At 52.5% G+C, this 18,838-nt stretch overlaps 8 protein-coding genes across 8 annotated transcripts; 4 read left to right on the plus strand and 4 right to left on the minus strand.

Moving 5' to 3' along the window:
• Window positions 1-56: 56 nt before the first annotated feature.
• On the minus strand, window positions 57-412 carry GGTG_05147 (hypothetical protein; the record flags this gene model as incomplete). Its single annotated transcript, XM_009222946.1, has 2 exons — window positions 57-160; window positions 232-412. 2 exons carry the CDS (start codon window positions 410-412, stop codon window positions 57-59), a joined length of 285 nt encoding a protein of 94 aa, XP_009221210.1.
• A 1,455-nt stretch (window positions 413-1,867) lies between these two features.
• GGTG_05148 (hypothetical protein) lies at window positions 1,868-3,799 on the minus strand (the record flags this gene model as incomplete). The annotated part of the gene is made up of 6 exons (XM_009222947.1): window positions 1,868-1,892; window positions 2,073-2,396; window positions 2,455-2,922; window positions 2,977-3,506; window positions 3,558-3,691; window positions 3,748-3,799. 6 exons carry the CDS (start codon window positions 3,797-3,799, stop codon window positions 1,868-1,870), a joined length of 1,533 nt encoding a protein of 510 aa, XP_009221211.1.
• Window positions 3,800-5,317: 1,518 nt separating this feature from the next.
• Window positions 5,318-9,551, plus strand: GGTG_05149 (hypothetical protein). Its single transcript, XM_009222948.1, has 2 exons — window positions 5,318-9,152; window positions 9,222-9,551. Exon 1 carries the CDS (start codon window positions 5,394-5,396, stop codon window positions 6,342-6,344), a length of 951 nt encoding a protein of 316 aa, XP_009221212.1. The 5' UTR covers window positions 5,318-5,393; the 3' UTR covers window positions 6,345-9,152; window positions 9,222-9,551.
• Window positions 6,579-8,378, minus strand: GGTG_05150 (hypothetical protein; the record flags this gene model as incomplete). The annotated part of the gene is made up of 6 exons (XM_009222949.1): window positions 6,579-6,944; window positions 7,014-7,375; window positions 7,554-7,895; window positions 8,001-8,073; window positions 8,144-8,250; window positions 8,354-8,378. 6 exons carry the CDS (start codon window positions 8,376-8,378, stop codon window positions 6,876-6,878), a joined length of 978 nt encoding a protein of 325 aa, XP_009221213.1. The 3' UTR covers window positions 6,579-6,875.
• Window positions 9,393-10,914, minus strand: GGTG_05151 (hypothetical protein). Its single transcript, XM_009222950.1, has 4 exons — window positions 10,718-10,914; window positions 10,263-10,561; window positions 9,985-10,183; window positions 9,393-9,909 (listed from the first exon to the last, which is right to left on the minus strand). The coding sequence occupies exons 2-4, from the start codon at window positions 10,532-10,534 to the stop codon at window positions 9,511-9,513; spliced, it is 870 nt and encodes a 289-aa protein (XP_009221214.1). The 5' UTR covers window positions 10,535-10,561; window positions 10,718-10,914; the 3' UTR covers window positions 9,393-9,510.
• Window positions 10,915-11,186: 272 nt separating this feature from the next.
• GGTG_05152 (arsenical-resistance protein) lies at window positions 11,187-12,843 on the plus strand. Its single transcript, XM_009222951.1, has 4 exons — window positions 11,187-11,573; window positions 11,632-11,774; window positions 11,852-11,938; window positions 12,007-12,843. Exons 1-4 carry the CDS (start codon window positions 11,294-11,296, stop codon window positions 12,661-12,663), a joined length of 1,167 nt encoding a protein of 388 aa, XP_009221215.1. The 5' UTR covers window positions 11,187-11,293; the 3' UTR covers window positions 12,664-12,843.
• A 206-nt stretch (window positions 12,844-13,049) lies between these two features.
• GGTG_05153 (hypothetical protein) lies at window positions 13,050-14,070 on the plus strand. The gene is made up of 3 exons (XM_009222952.1): window positions 13,050-13,440; window positions 13,532-13,646; window positions 13,720-14,070. Exons 1-3 carry the CDS (start codon window positions 13,165-13,167, stop codon window positions 13,899-13,901), a joined length of 573 nt encoding a protein of 190 aa, XP_009221216.1. The 5' UTR covers window positions 13,050-13,164; the 3' UTR covers window positions 13,902-14,070.
• Window positions 14,071-14,862: 792 nt separating this feature from the next.
• GGTG_05154 (hypothetical protein) lies at window positions 14,863-16,472 on the plus strand (the record flags this gene model as incomplete). The annotated part of the gene is made up of 4 exons (XM_009222953.1): window positions 14,863-14,865; window positions 15,548-15,633; window positions 15,990-16,211; window positions 16,346-16,472. 4 exons carry the CDS (start codon window positions 14,863-14,865, stop codon window positions 16,470-16,472), a joined length of 438 nt encoding a protein of 145 aa, XP_009221217.1.
• Between the last annotated feature and the right edge of the window lie 2,366 nt (window positions 16,473-18,838).

Raw genomic sequence — 18,838 nt, forward strand, 5'->3', positions numbered from 1 at the left:
AGAGAGAGAGAGAGAGAGAGAGATGGAAGGTGAGAGAAAGAGTAGAAAGGGTAGTGTTAGCGCACATCGTTCATGTCGATGCCGATTGCACGGCCGGAAGGACCGACTTTAGTGGAGGCCAGGAAGACGTCGAAGCCCGCGCCGCTGCCCAGGCCGATGACTGTTTCACCCTGTTTTAGAGGTTAGCATTAGGTACACTGAATAGTAGAGGGTGACTAGCCTCCTTCAGACTGGCAATAGCCAAAGGGTTGCCGCAGCTCAGGCCGAGGTTAGCATCCTTGGGGATATTGGCCGGCTCGTCTGCGCTGTAGCCAAGGGATTTAGCCACAGCCTCGCCGTACTTAACGCCGGTACTGCGTAATGCCGAGCTGTAGTGCTCGCGGACTTGATCGTAAATCTTGGATGATTCCATCTTAAGCCGCGTATTGTGCAGGCCGGAAGAGAGAGGGTCGGCGTTGAAGGTGCGTTTTTTGGCTGGATGTGCAAGTGGTGTAGGAGGACTTTCGGGTTTTCTGTTTTACGAGGTCTGCCCGGATACCGCCCGGATACCATTTGTCTGCTTGAAGCCAAACGAGTTCTGTGCCCTTCCACCGATGACTGTGTAAGTGGTATGTTATCGGATACTTGCTTAATCGGGTTATTGCATGTTCCACCGTACCCCGCTCCGCCATTCGGCTAACCAGGAGTAGAAGATTCTCGGTTTGTCATCGATATACTTTCCGTTTTGAATCCATCCACGTGCCATCCTCTCCAAACTCCCCCATCCACCAGCTCACGCGCTTCACCATCAGCACTCCGGAACTGAAAGCCAATCCATACAACCCACCTTTCTTCTATCTCTATCGGCCCTGTGCAGTAAAAATGTAACCCGACCTCTACCGGACTCGACTTCACAAATTCTCGTGCAAACCTCCGGGACACGACGCTGCTCGACAGCGCGAAAACCAGCGGCGACACCGAGCAAGAGTCAAAGGCCGAATCGCCGAGCTTGAAGCGTCGCTTTCGCGCGCCGAAAGCAGTCTTGAAAAAGCGCTAAAGTAGATTGAGAGCTTGACTGCTGAGGTTCGGCGACTACAGCAAGCGCCTGGCTCGAGGTCAACCACACCGATAGAGACGACTGCTCAACAGCAGATAGTTCTTGAGCCAACAACCCCCCCTGAACGTGAAGCTCTTGGTAGGGCTGAGAGCGATGAGATTACGGAACAAACGCCTTCTGCCCTCACTGCACGCCCCAAAGCAGGGGCCCTCCCCTCCCCGTCCACCACCATACGTAGAGAAGCAAGCGTGGTCACCCCGGAGCCGATCCCCTCCGCCACTCGAGAGCCACGGAGCACCAGCCCGCAACCTCTAGCCAAATTGCCAAAAAACAGCCTATCTGCGTCCGGCTTCGAGGATCCGAATCTTGATTGCGCCCTCCTGCCACCTCCAAGTGTTGGCGAGTCTACAATTCCCTGCCGCGGAGCCTACTCAATCATTAAAGACCATAGCTCGCCAGACTTCGACTTATTAACTGCGACAGAGTGGTTAAAGCCAGGGTTTCGGCGGGCCGTCGTTCCCGGCACTGGATGCCGTGTCCAGACGCACATCTTGTTTGACTTTATTGACCACATCACCTCGATCTAAATTTGGGTAGCAAGGTCGCGGTCTGCGGCGTCGATACACCGTACCGCCGCCATTGGTTAATCCGGCTGAACGGATATCGTTGGGTTCGGCCTTTTGCAGCGTTTCTGGTGGATACAGATGGATGACGGTTTGAAGTTAGCTACCTTGTGTTCCCAATTAGTTACTCTAACCTCAGCTACGGAAATCTGCAACCCAAGTACGTCTCTTGCCTTGCCCAGTCGATCAAGAATATCTAACAGCTTGTTTATCTTCCTGGCTCCTTGTCTCTACTATCGTATCCAGCAATTATAAGATAACGTTATGTAGATTGTTGTCTAGTCTCGATGTGAATTACAAGGGTAGCGTTTGCACCGGAATGCCACATGGCAGGATTCCCATTCCTCACCCCCACGACTCAAAGGCCTTTCTTTCCTATTTCGAAATCGCTCCAGCGTATCTTCCTCACACACCTTAACCACCAGAATTCCAACTGCGTCCCGGGCCAGATGAGTGTGTTCCGTCCAGAACGGCCGTCAATGTACCAGGTTCGCACGTTCGCCGTGTATACGAGGCCCTGCATCCTTGTCTGGATCCAATCGTTGAAGGACTGGTGCGCGCTTGGCCGAACCTGGAGCTTCACTCCTTTCGTCGCCGTGGATTCCCTTACGATGCGGGCGATTACTCGGAGGATGTACTCCACCGAGCACTCAATACCCACGAGGGTTGAGTGGCCCGACGGGAGGGTGTTTGGCCCCGTGAGGAGGAAGAGATTTGGGAACTCCGGCACACAGACGCTAGGAAAGCTGTCAGCGTGCTGCTCAGTAACGATCTCGTGTAGTTGTCTGTACATACCCCATATAGGCTGACGCAAAATTCCCTTCCTGACGCCAAAGCTTGGGGAGTTCTGCCCCATATTGTCCCGTGATTGTCATAGGAGTTAGGAGCTCCTGAGTCTTGAAGCCGTTCGCAAGGATGATCACGTCAGCCTGGAAGATCTCGCCATTCTCAGCCTGGATCTCGAGCGTCCCGACAACCGCCAGCGATGGCGATCGCAGGAGCTTCACTCTCGGGTCATGGAGACTGCTGAGGTAGCCGTGGTCCAAAACCGGTCGCTTAGCTCCAAAATCGAAATCCGGGATCAGAATGTCGTGATACTCCGAAGGCGCAGTGCGCTGGATGTAGCCCTCGAGCTGCTTCTGCAGGACCTTGCGGAACATCTTTCCCATAGTGCTGATCGTGAACGCAGTGAAAACCAAGTCGAGCTTCGCAGCTAGCCAGAATCTCCACAGTCGGTTCGACGCTGGAAAGGAGTGGAACAGCCTTACCACCTTTCTCAGCGCGGGTGTCCTAGGAAGGGAAGATGCAGAGACTCACCACTTCTGCCACGCGGGCACTGGGCCATTGTCCTTTGGGGCAATCCAATGCGGGCTTTTCATGACCTGCACCATGCTCCGAATTGACGCGTGCTTGACGAGATAGGGAACGAACTGGTTGGCCGAGCATCCATTGCCAACCACAAGCACATTCTTATCCCGAAAGTCGAACGAGTGGTCCCAGTTAGCGCTGTGAAACATCCGACCCCCAAAATTCTGAATGTCCCGGATGCCTTCTGCACCGTTTGGCGCATTGCAGAAGCCGACGGCTGTGATGAGAAACCTCGCATGCTTGACGTAGCTGCGGGCTGACTTCCGCTCGACGAAATGGACCCGCCAGAGGAACTCGTCATCTAACCACTCTGCCGCCGTGCACTCTTGGTTCAGATGAATATGACTGGAGTGATCAAAACGAGACACCACGCTCTCAGTGTAGGCGAGAATCTCGGGCTGGGAGGCGTACACGTCTGACCACTCTGGGTTCAGAGCAAATGAATACGAGTAGAGTTGCCCATTATCTTTGTCAGTTAGCTTGCCTTAAACGACGGGCGGGGGCGGGGCAAGCCGGCGTTGGTTTCTGACCTGAGACGGTATATCGCAGCTTAGACCTGGATACGTGTTCTTGGCCCAGGTGCCCCCCACATGATCTCCCCTTTCGAACACGGCGACGCTGGAGTTTGGCAGCTGTTGTCGAATACGAGTCAGGGCAGAGATGCCTAATAAATTGTAAGCCGCGAGTTGGAGAAGATGTGATTCATGAGGGAGGACAAACCTGAGAGGCCTGCTCCTATTATGATGATGTCTACCTCTTGAGTGGAATCCATATCGATCGACGGGACGGGTTGGCCTTGTGTCCCACACAAGCAGAGGAAAGGCGCGGTCGTCAGTGTCTTCTTATAATAACAACAACCCTCAGTCCACAGACGTTCCCCGGCACAACTATCAAGCCGTAACCTGTCGCTCAGCCCGACTCGGCGGACAGCCCTGCTGGTGACAGATCGATCAGTAGCCTAAAATGGACTTGGCTCAGGAGACAAGGGAGCGGGGCCTTGTCAAGCCGTCCAATAAAAAGCCCCGGTTGATATGCCCAAAAGGGAAACTTTTTCGATACGTCACCGCACGCATCCAACTCACCGTCAGCCTGGCAAACCTTCCCCATATCCCTGGGGCACCACAAGGTAGGAATCCTGCAATGTTAGCCCACCCACCGATTCTGCCCGGAAATGGTGGAGCCAACCGGGGCGGCGGAACTCTGTGGCCGCGGGTGGTCCCTCGATAGGGGTTGCGTAAAGCCTTGGCTACGATCGAGCCCCTGACTGCGGAGTTTGAGCTATTCCCAGCCACTATGGCATTCCCGATGATGCCCATCACTAAAACTGCCCATGCAATGGGCGGGGCGTATACACGCGTGCGAGGCTGCAAATGTTGAAGCTATGGCGCTGCCCCTCCCCCAAGTTTTGCCGGCCACTGCCTCGTCTTTGATCGTCCCAGTGTCCTGCTCGAGACTTGAACCACCCGCCGGCCCTTCCACACCATCGAGCTCTACCTTGACTACACATCCCCATACGTACGCCGCACGTTCGAAACGCTTATGAGGGGGGTCATTCCCGTCGTGCGCGACGACCCGGCACTGGCACCCACCTTGCCCTTCGTCTTCCGCCAGCTGGTCCAACCCTGGCACACTGCGAGCGCCTGATGCACGAGGCGGTGCTCGCGGTACTGCGCATTGGCCCCAGAGAGTTTCTGGCCTTTCTTTGGCAGGCTAAATTACGGCCAGCTCCCCCGAGCGTGGCTGGTTCGTCGCGCAGCCGAGCACGACCCACGGGCAGGCCGCCCACAAATCGCATTCGAGCTGATCTCGACTCCCCGCCTAGGTAGTGCACGAGCTTTCTGCTGAGCCGTCAGAGCCGGAACTCGGCACCGCGGCTAGACCGTGACAGGGGTAGTGTTTGTCAGCGTCACGTGGATGCCATGTGCAACCCCAAAAACTCTCCGTTTTGTCTCCGTGGTGGGCTGGGAGAGAAGTCGGGACGGGGCCGCCCCAGCTCTCACCTCGGACGGCCGTAATAACGTTACCTAGGTACCCAGTGCCCACTCGGGTATCGTGGCTGCTAGTTGCCCCACAATGGATGCGCTGAATGTGTCACTGCCCGCATGTCATTGGCGGGATGGCCCTCGCATCCAAGGGAGTTTTCCGTTGAAGGGAGGCGGCTTGGCATGTGAGTGACCGGGGTTGTGGGGCACAAATGATTCCACAAGCACCTCGCACCCATCGCACAACCTGTCATAGGCCAGGCCCGACCCACTCTGCAGACTGTCCCGCCATTCTGCCAGCGCCCAGAGGCCGCTTGACATGACGCATCGCCGCTTCTTGTTGCCCTCCAGCCTGCTGCACAATCCAACGCATTCGTCGTCGCCATGCCTAGCAAGGTAGGCAGTTTCAAGCGTCCCCCTTTCTACCCGTGCATGCACAAGCTCCTAACCAGCAACTCGTCTTTTCTCCAGGTCAAGACCCCCGCATCCACGGTACAAAACCGCAACAACCAACGGCTCTCGAGGGCCCGCCGCAAAGAGTTCGTCGCGGACCTCCAACGGCGGCTCCAGGAATATGAGCGCCGGGGTGTAGAGGCCACCCTGGAGATGCAGCGGGCCGCCCAGTCCATCGGCCTCGAAAACCAGCGTCTCCGCGCCCTGCTCGCCGGGCGAGGCGTCTCGCAGCACGAAATCACCGCATATCTCTCCGCCCCCGACCCTCTCCGCGACATGTCCGAGGCACTCTCTAAGAGCGCACCTACACCGTGGGATCGCCCGCGACTTGGGACGGGACAGCCCGGCGGCACCGTGGAAGTAGCCGCTAGGCCAAGAGCGGGGTCGAGATTGTCATTGTCTAGGACAATTGATCGTCTTCCTTCGCCCCCGACCACCGCGGCGTCGAGCCCGTTTCTCACCCTAGAAGGGCGCGCGCCGCCGGACTCGGGTGCTCCCGTCTCGCCCGCCTCGACTGCTGGAGATTTCGCGATGGAGAATCGTCGACAGGAGCCCAGGCGGGAGGTGCATGATCAAGCTCCATGGCCCGGTCTTCCCGATCCCGGTTTGGCACCGCACCTCTTCTACGACGCGCCAGGTCCGCACGCTTCGAGCATACTGCCGCCAGTGTCCGACTGCTACTGCCCGCCCGACTCCCCGACTTTGGCGCTAGATCAGACCTCGAGGCTAGAGATGTCGTGCGAGGCTGCGGCGCGCATCCTTGCCGAGATCCGAGGCCACGCCGACGCGGCGCCGGATCTGTCGGTCCTTGGCTGCATGGGGACGAGGGACTGTATGGTTAGCAACATAAGGGTGTTTCAGCTGATGGATGAGATGGCATGAACGTCTTGCGACCGGGAAGCGGAAGCGGAACGGAAACAGGTGCTCGTCTACGTTGATATGTTTACTGTGTCCCACGGCCAATCGCAGACGGCCAGTGACACCTTGGCACAGGCTGCAGTGGGACGGCGCAACGTTGGCGCCTGCAGCGTTGCGGGGGGGATCAGCTTGGTTTTGCTTGTTCTTCTGGCCGGAGGGCAGGGTGTCCTCATCCCCCCTGTTGCGACCGGCAGGCTGTGCTCGCTCACTTATCTCAGGCTCCGATGTCTGCAAGCGGCGTGGGCAAGAATGCATATCCTGCACGATTTTGTCACGAAGCCCACCGGGCACCATCCAATCTCTGTTTTGGCACGCTAAATCAAATATGTGCCGGACTTGGGGAATCACTAGGTAAATTACCTGGGTGTGTTTTCCCTGCGGCAAATTTTCCCGCCCACTGCAGGGTCTGGGCCCGGAGCTGTCCTTGCTGTGCACCCACAAAACACAATCATCCCACCCGTCTACACAATTCGGTTCCACCTGGTGGTCTCAAAATCAACGTCGGGTCCGTTCAACGCGTCTCCACGAAGCCTCCGTCCATCTGTCGTCGTACTCGGGCAACTCCTGCAGCATTCGCATTGTAGCGAGCCATTAGATACTTTAATACATCAAATGTGCTCGCGGGGGACTTACCGCTTGCTCTCCCAGCAGCGCGCCGGGCCCCTTGCAACCACCAACCGGCGGCGCGGGTGTCGTACACGGATCGCTCGAGTCGTCGCCCTGGTGTACCACCTGGGAGGGGAGCTCCAGGTCGCACTTCTTGCCGCGCGCCCCCGGCACGCGCACGATGACGAGCAGGGAATACAACCGCGCGATGAGGGTGCCGCAAAAGGCCGGCGGCAGCGTCTCGGGCGGCTTGACGGCCAGGGTCAGGCGTGCGCGCCACACATGGCCGTGGCCGGTGGAGCCCGACGGGACAAGCGAGGCGCCGCAGACGAGGTCGCCTGCGGGCGCGTATTCCCACTTGAGGGCGCCGATAAGCGCTGCCCTTTGAGCTTGAGCACCGTGTCGTGAAGTTGAATCAGGGTCTCGTCAGCTAAGTCTGCCTGCCTGCCTGCCTGCCTTGGCATGCAGCTCATCGGCTTGGCGGAGAAGAAAGTCTTGGCCCGGATCGCGGCTTTGATGCCGAACGTAGCTGCGCAGGCGCCCTGGTGGGAGCGACGCGGGACGCACGGCGACAGATACTGCGCACTCCGTGGACGCGCCAGCGGCGCCAGGCGACGAGTAGACGAGCGGCGGCGGCTCGCACCCTGTCACAACCAGATGGCCGAGCTGGGTCCCGAGCCTGTGCTTCCGCAGCGCCGTGGCTTTCGCTCAGCACGAACTCCCCGAGAAAGTCGTTAACGCACGTCGGCGGCTCGACGTCGGAGACGGGAAGCAAAGTAACGGCTTGCTTTGCCTCGACGTAGCGCAGCGTCGCGTCGCCTTCTTCCTGGCACTGGATGCGCGCGACGAGGGTGTAGCTGACCGATGGCGCCGGGCGGGGAGACTCATGCCAGCGAATCGGACCCCGGTCTGGCGTAGTCAAAGGACGGCGGCAGCGTGCAGCACAAATGCGGCTCCTTGCTGTGCGAATCGCCGAACACGGACGGAGTCACAAAGGAGAAGGGGAAGCTGTACTTCTCCAGTCCGTCTTCGCCGTCGTGCCGCTGGGTGCTGTGTGGAGAGGCGCGTCGCACTTGACGTCGAGGAACTAGGGCAATATTAGAGTTGATAAAGTAACGGGGTGCTTGATCCCGGGCCTGCAGACAAGTTCCGCCTACCATATCCCTCGCTCCCACCATGGCAAAGCTGTCCTTGGACTGCGCCGACTGCACGGCACAGGCGTCGTGTTCCCAGCGGTAGACGGGGACGACGGCAGATCTCGATGCTGCTGAACTTCAGCGGAGACGTCGTCGAGATGATGGCCTGTCCCTCCAGAGAGTTCCCGGGACGCCGGCAGCTCCGGCAGTCGGGGTTCGATCCGCACGCACTGCACTCGAAGATATCGAGCTTCATGTCGATGGGACCATGGTAGTTCCGCTAGCTGGCCATGGCATGGGGGGTTGTTTCCGCATACGCATCAAAAGAGCATCATGTTTTCACGGGCAAGAGGTCGGGCGGCTATGGCGCGGGGGAGGAAAAGTGCACTGAAATACGGGCGACAGCTTCATCAGAGGGCCCTGCTTCGGGACAGCCCAAACACCTGCACCACCGCCCTGCCGGATTTCTACCGTCGCTTGGCTGATGTGACTGGGCGGGGGCCTAGGCGCACGGCGATGTTGGGTCACGAGCCATGGACCATGTGGATAGGAACTCGCTGTGTGCTGCGCCGCACCTTGACCTTTTTTTGAAGCCGCCTCCCTCGGGCTGATGTCGGTGCTGTCACAGGGGAGGCTCGCCACGACCGCGACACGGGCCTTGTGGAGGGCCGCCATGCATGCGTGGGGAACCGGACTGGGCTTGAGCCGCCGTCTCAGCTTCCGTCTCCCAGGCAAAAAAAGGCAACATCACTAATAAGGTGTGCTAGGTGACCCTAGTCTCTGCGGGCGTCGACGACTGCGCTTATTGGTCTCGGCCTCAATTTACCCCCCGGGCACTACCGGGGACACGGATGCGGATGCGGAGACCGTCACTGGGCGAATGCTGCTGGTTAGTAATGATTGTTCCCTACCCAGGTACCCAGCAACTGGGCACCGCCGTTCTGGATGGCATGCAACGGCGTCGTCCAACGGCCGCCAGCCAATCATGTCATCCCAGTGACATCTTGTCCTCTGCCGTTTCCCCGTGGCGGTAAGTCGACCACTTCCTCTAGGCATGCAGCGATTGGGCGGCTTACCAAACAGTGATGGCTGGTTGCAGCATGAAACATCCAAACAAAACAAAGGCACCGATTTTATTAGTATAAAATAGAGCAGGGCAAAACCTGGCGAGACTGAGGAACGAATCGAGATGACCTCCCAAAGAGGCAGTCGCAGAGCGTTCGTCATGCTAGCACAGTATCCCCCGGGAGTCAGAGATTTGCCTGCGGGGCGTAGTGTGGAGAGGAGCCGAGTTGAGACAATGGCGTTTCGGAGGAGGTATTGCGTTTAACCATCTATTGATCTAATTTACCAGCGCACCTATCCATCTAATATAACCGAGCGCCCATTCACGTGGCGGCCTTTGCCTTTGCCTTTGCCTTTGCATCCTCCCTCTCGCTGAATCGATCCCCAAAGAGATCAAAATGCGGCCGCATGATGATTGTATATTTCACAAACTCCTCCATACAGTCTACCAGCCTGTCCCTGTTTGAGCTCGGTTTGAGACGGCTGCCCCCGTCCACCGGATCGTCTGCGTCCGTAAAGTGCGTCCATGCTTTGGGAATGGAGCTCTGGTTCGGGATAGTAAACATCCTCATCCAGCGGCCTAGGATCCGTAGCGAGTTCACAGCATTGAAAGACTGTGAGCCGCCGTTGACTTGGGCAATCGCTAGTGTTCTTCCCTGCGTCGGCCGGACACTGCCGGTGGAAAGCGGGATCCAGTCAATCTGGTTCTTGAAGACGGCGGTCTGTTGTCGACGGTCAGCTCTTGACGAAATGCAAAGTTGCCAAGGCATTGTAAAGGGGAGGGGAGGGGGGTATACAAGGTTGCCATGTTGCTCTGGGCTCACCCAGACGTGACCATCACTCCACTTGCTGAGCTCGCGGAGCTCCTGGACTTTGGGGTGATCGTGCTGCTGGTCGTCTTTGACTGGGAGGCCGGATGGATCGTAGACTCGGACGTCACAGCCGAGGCGGAAGAGAATGCGAGAGGCTTCGTAGGCGAGGAGTTTCGAGTATGACCTGGGCGGCGAGATTCACGTCAGCTTCTGCAGGTGCTAGACAACTTTGCGACGCATTGCCCGTGGCGGAGGGCACGAACCGGCTCCTGAGGCTCCCGTAGAGCACGAGAACTCTCAATCTGTCCTTTCCTTGGGAGAGAATCTCGGTCTCAACCATCTTAGCCGCCGCCGCCAGTTCGAGCTTCATGACCCAGTCCGAATTGGATATCTCGTCGCCCAGGAGGAATGGGCGGTATCGTTTGCGAACCGCAGGGTCGTCATCGTGGATTGAAAAGGAGCGGAACCGATACGCGGGGTCGGCGACGGGCAGGAGCTGCTCCCTCGCCGCGGCGGTGTTGTTCAGATCGCCCATGCTTGGCCGGATGCGAAGGAATGCGCGCTGGGAAACTGGAATAAGCTTACTCCTCGGTCTGGGGAGAAACCATGGAGGGACGGTGAGAGGGTGGGAGAGCCGTAGCATTCTGGTTCTTTTTTCTTTTCTTTTCTTTTTTCGCCACGCTGGGGCAACTGAAAGGAAGGGAAAAGAACGACTTACGGCGCACTCGGCTCGAGACGGTCGATGGATTTTTCAGCGAGGCACAGAGCCACAAAAGGCCAGAGGGATTGTTCACCCGTTTACCGGGTTCTGGCAACGAATGACGAACCGAGCAGTCCAACCAAGCAAAATTAGGAGTAGAAAATACAAAAAGGAGTAGTTGGGGAATAAAAAACAAAACCGGGACTATCTCTCAAGCTACCCTAGGGCTTCGGAGAGGCGGATGGCGAAGGGGCCTACGCCACGTCGTTTTGGGAAACCCGGAGTGTGTCACTCCTCGTTGATGATTGGTCAAATCTTGCGATATCCGTGAGATCGTTCGGTGGGGCAGTTCTTTTGGGTCATCCATGCGTGAGTGACGCGAGGGAGCGATTGGGTGAGAAAACGCGGTTTGACTGGGGTACGTGGGCCTTGCGTGTATTTTCGGGGGAGACGAAGTGAGGCCATATATCAACCGCACCATGTCCATCTCCCCATCCATCACCCATTCCAGCCTCTCGTTCTTCGGACACTCAAAAAACCACAAAGAACGACAACCATCACTGGCAGCACCAGCGCGCGACAATCCATCCAATAATGGCCAAGCAACACATCGACGACCTAGCGGTGATGCCGGCGGCCACTGCAAGGGATCCGCCAGCACTGCGGTCGTCCAGCGATGCAGAAAAACAAGACACACAGGGCTCACGGCTGGCGGAGAAAACCTCGGCCTTCAAATCCCTCGGCTGGCTCGACCGCTTCCTCGCCGTTTGGATTCTGCTCGCCATGGTTCTTGGGGTCCTGCTGGGCAATTTCGTGCCTGAAGTCGGCCCAGCGTTGCAGAAGGGCAAGTTTGCCGACGTGTCCATCCCGATAGGTGTGTCTTCCCCCCCGCCCCGCTCTCTGTTTCGGCATCTCGACTAAACTGTTACAAGCCGTCGGGCTGCTTGTGATGATGTATCCGATTCTATGCAAGGTGCAGTACGAGGTTCTGCACCGCACCTTCTCGGACAGAGGCATCTGGAAGCAAATCTGCTTCAGCGTGTTCGTCAACTGGATTGTGGCACCCCTTTTCATGGTATGTGCAAACCCCCACCCCCCGGTGCTCGAGTTGCGTCCTCCATTTGAATAGGTACCTGACTAACACACTCTCAGCTGGCGGTTGCCTGGGCGTTCCTCCCCGATAAAGGCGAGCTCCGCGTTGGCCTGATTCTTGTTGGTCTTGGAAGATGCATTGCCATGGTAAGCGCCGCCTTTTGGGATGACATGTTGGAGAGGGTTGAGGTGTCCGTTCTAACGATGGCGACCAGGTCTTGATCTGGACGAGCCTGGCGGGCGGCGACACGGAATACTGCGCTATCCTGGTCGCTGTCAACTCGATCCTCCAAATGGTTCTTTTTGCGCCGCTGGCCATCCTTTTCATTCGCGTCATCAGCCGTGAGTCCGGCACCCTGGACGTATCATACTCGGTTGTCGCCACCAGCGTGGGTGTCTTTTTGGGCATCCCCTTTGGTGCGGCCGTCGTTACCCGGTTTGCGGTGCGAGCGATTGCCGGCCACGAATGGTTTACGAACGTCTTTTTAAAGTACTTGGCGCCCTGGTCGCTGATCGGCCTTCTGTACACCACCATCGTCCTTTTCGCCTCGCAGGGTCGCCAGGTTGTCCACCAAATCGTTTCCGTCGTCCGGGTCGCCGCTCCTTTGTTCGTATACTTTATCGTCATCTTTTTTGTCACGCTATGGGCGTCACGAAAAGCAAACTTCGGATACAAGCTCAGCGCGACACAGAGCTTTACAGCTGCCAGCAACAATTTCGAGCTGGCCATTGCCGTCGCCGTCGCGACATATGGTCCGCAAAGTGATCAGGCTTTGGCGGCTACCGTCGGGCCCTTGATTGAAGTGCCGGTGTTGATCTTGCTAGTATACGTTGTCAAGTGGATCGGGAACAGGTGGAATTGGCAGGACTGAGAGACCAGCAGCGGCACTGTTTCGTTTCTCGTGCCTGTCGGCAACGGAATCGGGCACGAAGATAGAGTGATGTTAGGATACACAAGAGATGGGGTATTTTTTCACCCCTTTCTGCGCTGTCTACGAATTGAAATATCATCTCTGTGCAATATTGGCCACCATAAGCATTTCCAGTCCGACACGAGTTCGTCCGTTTATGGCGCCCAGGCCATCATCAGCAACCCCCCTCCTCTGGGGACCTGATGGTTGAGTGAGGCTAGGTGGTGCCCTTCATTCCGCTCGATCTTGAATTACGTAATTCCATGTAATTTATCAGTCGCCGTCGCTATCGCCGACGTTCGCGTCCATTGTGTCTCCACGCCCACCGAAGCGATGGGGGGGATTGAGCTAGACCCTAGGCCACGGCAAGAACCAATAATATCAGGGCAGTGACACAATCCCCTTGGTCGCCTCGGCACCACAAAAGCCGCGGAGCACGTAGCGTGCCGCGGAAGCTCAAACATGCGCTCCGTACTAACCCTTCTAAAGCGAACACTCCATTCGCTTCCTCGCAGCTGCTCAGCCAAGATGTCTGTGCCCCAGCCCACTAAGCCCACGACGACGGTGGCGCCAACACCGCCGCCGTGGCACGCCACCTACCCAGCCCCCAGAAAACCCGAACAGCAGGGTGCAACGCGCGAGGAGGTGCTGGCTATGCTCAAAGCTCAGCTCAAGGACCAAAATCGCGGTGGCCCTCGGGATTTCGTGCTCGTTGATCTTCGCCGTACCGATTATGAGGTATGACACATTTCCCCCTCCACGCGCTCCAACTCCGGTTGGGAGGCAGGCGTTGCTTGTCTGCCACTTCCATTCTGACACCCACCAACAGGGCGGCACCATTCGCGGGTCCATCAATCTGCCGGCGCAGAGTCTGTGGCCGACGATTCCGACGCTGTATTCCGTCCTGAAGGCTGCAAGCGTGCGAAAAGTCATCTGGTACTGCTGTATGTGGCCATCCCCTCCTTTGCAGAATACCGCAACGCCATTTTCACATCGCTAACCGAGGTGGAACGACAGCTTCCTCACGCGGCCGAGGAACCCGTGCTGCCGGCTGGTTTGCCGACTACATCTCCGATCAGGGCGACGGTGACATGCGGAGCCTGGTACTGGTGGATGGTATTAAGGGATGGGCAACTGCGGGCCCGGAGTACACGGAGTGGATGGACGAATATAACGAGCCCGCGTGGTCGAAGAGCTAACTGAGCTGCCTCCTGCGCCGAGTTTCGGCAGCACGGGTCCGTCGGCATGAAATGCAATAACCCTTTTTATTTTGCAAAGATTGATGCGTGCCGGGCGTAGGATGCAAATGATGACGTAAGATACGCGGAGGCGGAAGCGGATGCGCAATGCGCGGAAGAGTCTCGAGAGTCGACTGCGTGCTTTCAATAGTCGAAAATGAAAGTTAACACTTCCGGGTTTGCGTCTTAATTACTCCACCGCATCGCAGTTCTTTAGACAGCCAATGAGATGGTAGGACTGACACGATCCCAAATCTGAAGACGGTGCCTCGCATCAAACATGACCCCTGGAGATTGTGTGAGGGTGATGCCCTAGGTAAGTGGCTGTATGGTGTTGCCACCAATCACAGGCAGGGAGTGACACAAAACCTGTGGCCCGTTTTCTTGTCATCGGGAACCCTCCATTAGTGTGTATTTCCCGGTTTAAATTTACGGACCGTTAACTGGAAATGATTTGGGTTACAACAACTGCGTGTCACTCTGCCAATTTTATCGGCGGAACGCCAGCACACCAAGAAATACATCTCTGCTTGCATTAGCTGTGAGGTTTGTATTTGTAGATGCTTCCCTGCGCACGGGGCATTCGGAAACCAGCTGATTGTACTTAATCTCAGGGGTTCTTTTGACCAAAGTATGCAAAAATCGCTTATCCGATGGCGATAGCTTCGAGGGGGTCCCTGAACGAGGTAGGGAATCGAGCGTTGCGTGCTCCTTAAACCTTTGCATCGTACTTTGGACTGCCCCCGTGGAGATCCCCATCGCAGACGCGATGGCGCGGTAGTTTTTCCCCGCGTTGACGCTCGCAACAATAGCGCCGCGCTGACTTTGAGATAGCTCACATCCTGAGCCGCGATTAGCGTTTAAAACGGTACCAAAAGCACGTACTGGAGCAGCCATTTGAGAAAGTTATGGGCGGTTGAAAATGGTGTGTAGGATGTAAAGCGCTTCGCGTTGTGGGGGCTGACGCGGGGTTGTATTCAGACTTTTGCTGTGGGGCTTTATTTGTCGGAAAGGCACCTCGTGATCGCACAGAAACTGGCGTCCAAGGTCAGGAGAACTTTGGTCCGGAAGAATTCACGCTTTAGATCCGGGCTCCATACTGGAGCTGGACGGACAAACACACCGGACCGTGCACGTGGCCTCCGCACTCGGGGCGCTCCGCGCCCCGAACAACGTGTCCGCGTTCTGTTTTGCTCCCTTTATGAAAAGGGAGCAGAGAGTCGTTGTACGACTTTCTCTTGTATTTAAAAAAAATAAGACAGCTTCTAAATATTTTGCAATGCAACTAAAAGCCTTTCCCACCCGACCTTAAAAGGCTGTCCACGAACAATATTCGACTTTGGTTATTAAAATGGTATAGTTAACTGTAAACATATAATAAAACTTACCCGGTTTAAATAACTGTACGTATGTTAAGTGCACAGGCCAACCACCCGCTAAGTGCACGGGCAAACCGCTTCGGCAAAAAGGGAAAGGGGGCACCGGAACAATTGGTAACGCACGGACCCCACCGGTAACGCACCGGTAAACCGCCGGCGTTGCAAGCAAAGCATTACGGCAAAGTTAAAAAATAAAACGAAGCTTAAATTGCGCGGGGGCGTTAAAAGCATAAAGGATTTATAAAACCGACCCCGCACGCTTTAAAAAGGGCGCGGAAAAGGGGGAAGTTAAAAAAGGAACAATTAATTGGAAAGTAACATTTTAAAAAAGCATTACAGCGATTTAACAAAGGAAATACCGCATTCGAACCGTAATTTAATAATTACCCGCTTTTGCATTAATTAACCTTTAACATATTGTTTTTTTTTTACCTTTTTTTATTAAAAGAGCAAGCCCGGGTAATTACCGGAAAGGATTAAGCAAACCCGCAAAGGGCATTTGCAACCCCGCACCGTTTATAATAACGTTTAACGCTACGTTAAGCACTTTGGAAAAAGCCGCCGGGCTACCGGAATAAAATACCAAAAAAGCCCCGCAAATTCCCAACGATTTCGAAAACTTTTTCGTAAAAAAGTTGCAAAAAATAAACAATGCGCTAAAAGCTTAAAGCAAACGCGCCCGTTTAATTTGGAAAATCCAAAATAAAGGGTTAAAATATGCGCATAAAAATTTAAACAAAAATAAATCTTTTTTTTTAAACAACGGAAAGGTTTTACGTAAAATAAAGTTATTTTTAAACCGTTTACGTTTAAAAAGTTTGCAATATAACAAAATATTGCTTATTACATTAGCAATTACAAATTTATTTTTAAAAGCGAAAAAAACGTTACGGTAAAAACCGTATAAAGGTTTAAATAGCTTTTAGCACTTTCGATTACCGTTAACGGGTACAATGGATAAAATACAAGCAAATGCATTATTTAAATACCCGGGCGCCGTTAACGTAAATTAATTTTTTGCGATAGCTTTAAACCGGGTCGAAAAACCCCAATTTGCAAATGTAGCAAGCAATTAAAAAGCTTGCGGAAAATACCGTTATTAAACAAAAAAATTACAAATTGTTTAAAGCGTTCCAAATTCGTTGGGATTTAATAAAAAATAACCTTTTCGAATTAATATTTAAATAAACGAAAATAATATTGCTTTTTAACCGTTTTCGCTTTAAAATCCAAAAACGGGTAACGCTTAAAAGCTTTTTTTATATAATGGAAAATTTGCAAGCAAAAGCTTTTAAAGCAAAAATAATATTGGAATAACCCAAAAAAACGCCGGGAAATACAAATGTTTTAGCTATTAAAAAGCCGGTTATTTGCTACAAATGCGGGCAATTGGGACACATTGCCGCGGCATGCAAAACACGAATAAATAACGCGAAAACCCTTACGGCCCCCACGCTTACCCAAAAAAGGCCCGGCCAAAAAGGAAAAAGGAAAAAGCCAAAGGTACGGTATTATAAATGTGGGGAATTGGGCCATATTTAGCCGGCGTGCCCCAAAAAAAGCAAAATATTGCCGCCAAATTCGATACCGTTATTTAACCATTTGGGTACCGGGGTTTAAAAATGCGCTTTAACGGTTAAAACGCGCTAAAAAAACCAAAGTATGTTTTAAAATTAACGATTGCCGGGTAAAGCTAAAAGCATTGGTTAATAACGGAAGCAACGTTAATTTAATGCATAACCGTTTGCTAATAAAAGCAAAGGAAATACCGGTGCCAAACGAGGGTTATTTGGCGTAATTTAATACCAAAAAGTGCATGCTTACATGGGGGAAAAAGGAATGCAAAACCCAAACAACGGATAGTTAAAAAATAACCCGAAAGTTAGTAATAATTTACGTAATAATGCTTCGGAACGGGTATAACGTTACGTTAAATATGCTTTAACTTTAACAAAAAGATATTAAAATCCGATTTAAAAATATAAAGTAAAAGTTTTTAGTAATTATTAAAAAAATTAAAATAATTTTGTTGGAAATAGCTAAAAAGCTGGTTTAATTGGAACAAGCAATAGCTATACTAACGGTTGCACGCTTGGAAACCCCGGAAAACCCCGGGAAAAAGCTAAAAGCTTTTCCAGAATGGGTTAAAAAAATGGTTGCAAAATATGCGCAATTTTATAAATTAAACCTTTTGCTAAAACATACAAGCTAAAATTACGCGATTAAATTGGGAAAAAAAACGATGCCGCTTTACAAAAGCATTTATTTTTTATTCGAAAAGGAATTAAAAACTTTCCGTAAGTATTTCGATAAAGCCATAATAAAGGGTTGGATCCGGCATTTAACCAATTCCGCCGGTACCGAAATTTTATTCGTTTTAAAAAAGGACTGGAAGCTTTGCTTTTGTATCGATTATTGGGGTTTTAATAAAGTTATTAAAAAAAACCGGCTAACATTTTTGCTAATTTATAAAATATATAACCGGGTATTTGGAAACCAGTACTTTACCAAGTTAAATTTAAAAAACGCTTATTACAAAATACGGATCCAATAAAAAAACGATTGGAAAACCGTTTTCCGTTGCAAATATAAACATTATAAATATTTGGTAATGCTATTTAATTTGGCCAACGCACCGGTAACGTTTTAAAGTTTATTAATATAGCATTTGGGAAATTAATTAATAGCATTTATATTGTATATTTGGATAATATCCTTATTTTTTCGAAAATACGGGAAAAGCACCGTTAAGCGGTAAAAACGGTGCTAAAGCAATTTAAAAAGTACAAATTTTACGTTAACCCGGTTAAATGCAAATTCGAAACGAATAGTATCGATTTTTTAAATTTTAAAATAACCAAATTTGGGGTCGAAATTTTGCCGGACAAAATCGTTACAATCCAGGAATAAAGGATACCGAAAAGCATTAAAAACGTGCAAATGTTTTTGGGTTTTACGGGTTATTACCGGAAATTTGTAAAAGGTTACGCAAAAATTACCGCGCTTTTAACAAACCTTTTTAAAAAAAAACACGGCGTTTTACTTGGGGAGCATCGCGAAAAAAGCGTTTTGCAAATTAAAATTGCTATTTATAAAACCCTGGTGCTAATGCATTTTAACTTATCGAAATTATTATGCGTAAGGACCAACGCGTTGGCCTTTGCGATAAAAGCGGTATTGTTGCAATTGCAAAGCGGTTGGTAACACCCGGTAGCTTATTTATCGAAAAAGCTGCGCTAAAAAAAGTTACAATATGCAATTCCCGATTTCGAATTATTGGCTATTGTAAAAGCTTTTAAAAAATAACGGCATTACTTAGCTTATTTACAAAAAATTGTTAAAATAATTATTAACCATTTAAATCATATTTATATTTTAACAAAAAAAAGTAACAAAACGCTAAGCAAAATGGTTCGAAAATTTAGCAAAGTACGATTTTACGATTAAATGGAAACCAAAATACCGGAATTTTGCAAACGGGTTGTTAAAACGTTTTTAAAATATGCTTTTAAACGGGAA

This window comes from Gaeumannomyces tritici (genome assembly GCF_000145635.1).
Source record: "Gaeumannomyces tritici R3-111a-1 unplaced genomic scaffold supercont2.3, whole genome shotgun sequence".
In the NCBI taxonomy this organism is placed as follows: Eukaryota; Fungi; Ascomycota; class Sordariomycetes; order Magnaporthales; family Magnaporthaceae; genus Gaeumannomyces; species Gaeumannomyces tritici.

Bases quoted from the DNA above. Each gene is read 5' to 3' on its own strand.
- GGTG_05149 (XM_009222948.1), top strand. From the start codon at position 5,394: ATGCCTAGCAAGGTAGGCAGTTTCAAGCGTCCCCCTTTCTACCCGTGC.
- GGTG_05151 (XM_009222950.1), bottom strand. From the start codon at position 10,534: ATGGGCGATCTGAACAACACCGCCGCGGCGAGGGAGCAGCTCCTGCCC. The intron at 10,184-10,262 runs GTTCGTGCCCTC...CTCGCCGCCCAG, and splicing joins TACGGGAGCCTCAGGAGCCG to GTCATACTCGAAACTCCTCG. The intron at 9,910-9,984 runs GTATACCCCCCT...CGTCGACAACAG, and splicing joins CAGAGCAACATGGCAACCTT to ACCGCCGTCTTCAAGAACCA.
- GGTG_05152 (XM_009222951.1), top strand. From the start codon at position 11,294: ATGGCCAAGCAACACATCGACGACCTAGCGGTGATGCCGGCGGCCACT. The intron at 11,574-11,631 runs GTGTGTCTTCCC...AACTGTTACAAG, and splicing joins CGACGTGTCCATCCCGATAG to CCGTCGGGCTGCTTGTGATG. The intron at 11,775-11,851 runs GTATGTGCAAAC...ACACACTCTCAG, and splicing joins TTGTGGCACCCCTTTTCATG to CTGGCGGTTGCCTGGGCGTT.
- GGTG_05153 (XM_009222952.1), top strand. From the start codon at position 13,165: ATGCGCTCCGTACTAACCCTTCTAAAGCGAACACTCCATTCGCTTCCT. The intron at 13,441-13,531 runs GTATGACACATT...ACCCACCAACAG, and splicing joins TTCGCCGTACCGATTATGAG to GGCGGCACCATTCGCGGGTC. The intron at 13,647-13,719 runs GTATGTGGCCAT...GTGGAACGACAG, and splicing joins AAAAGTCATCTGGTACTGCT to CTTCCTCACGCGGCCGAGGA.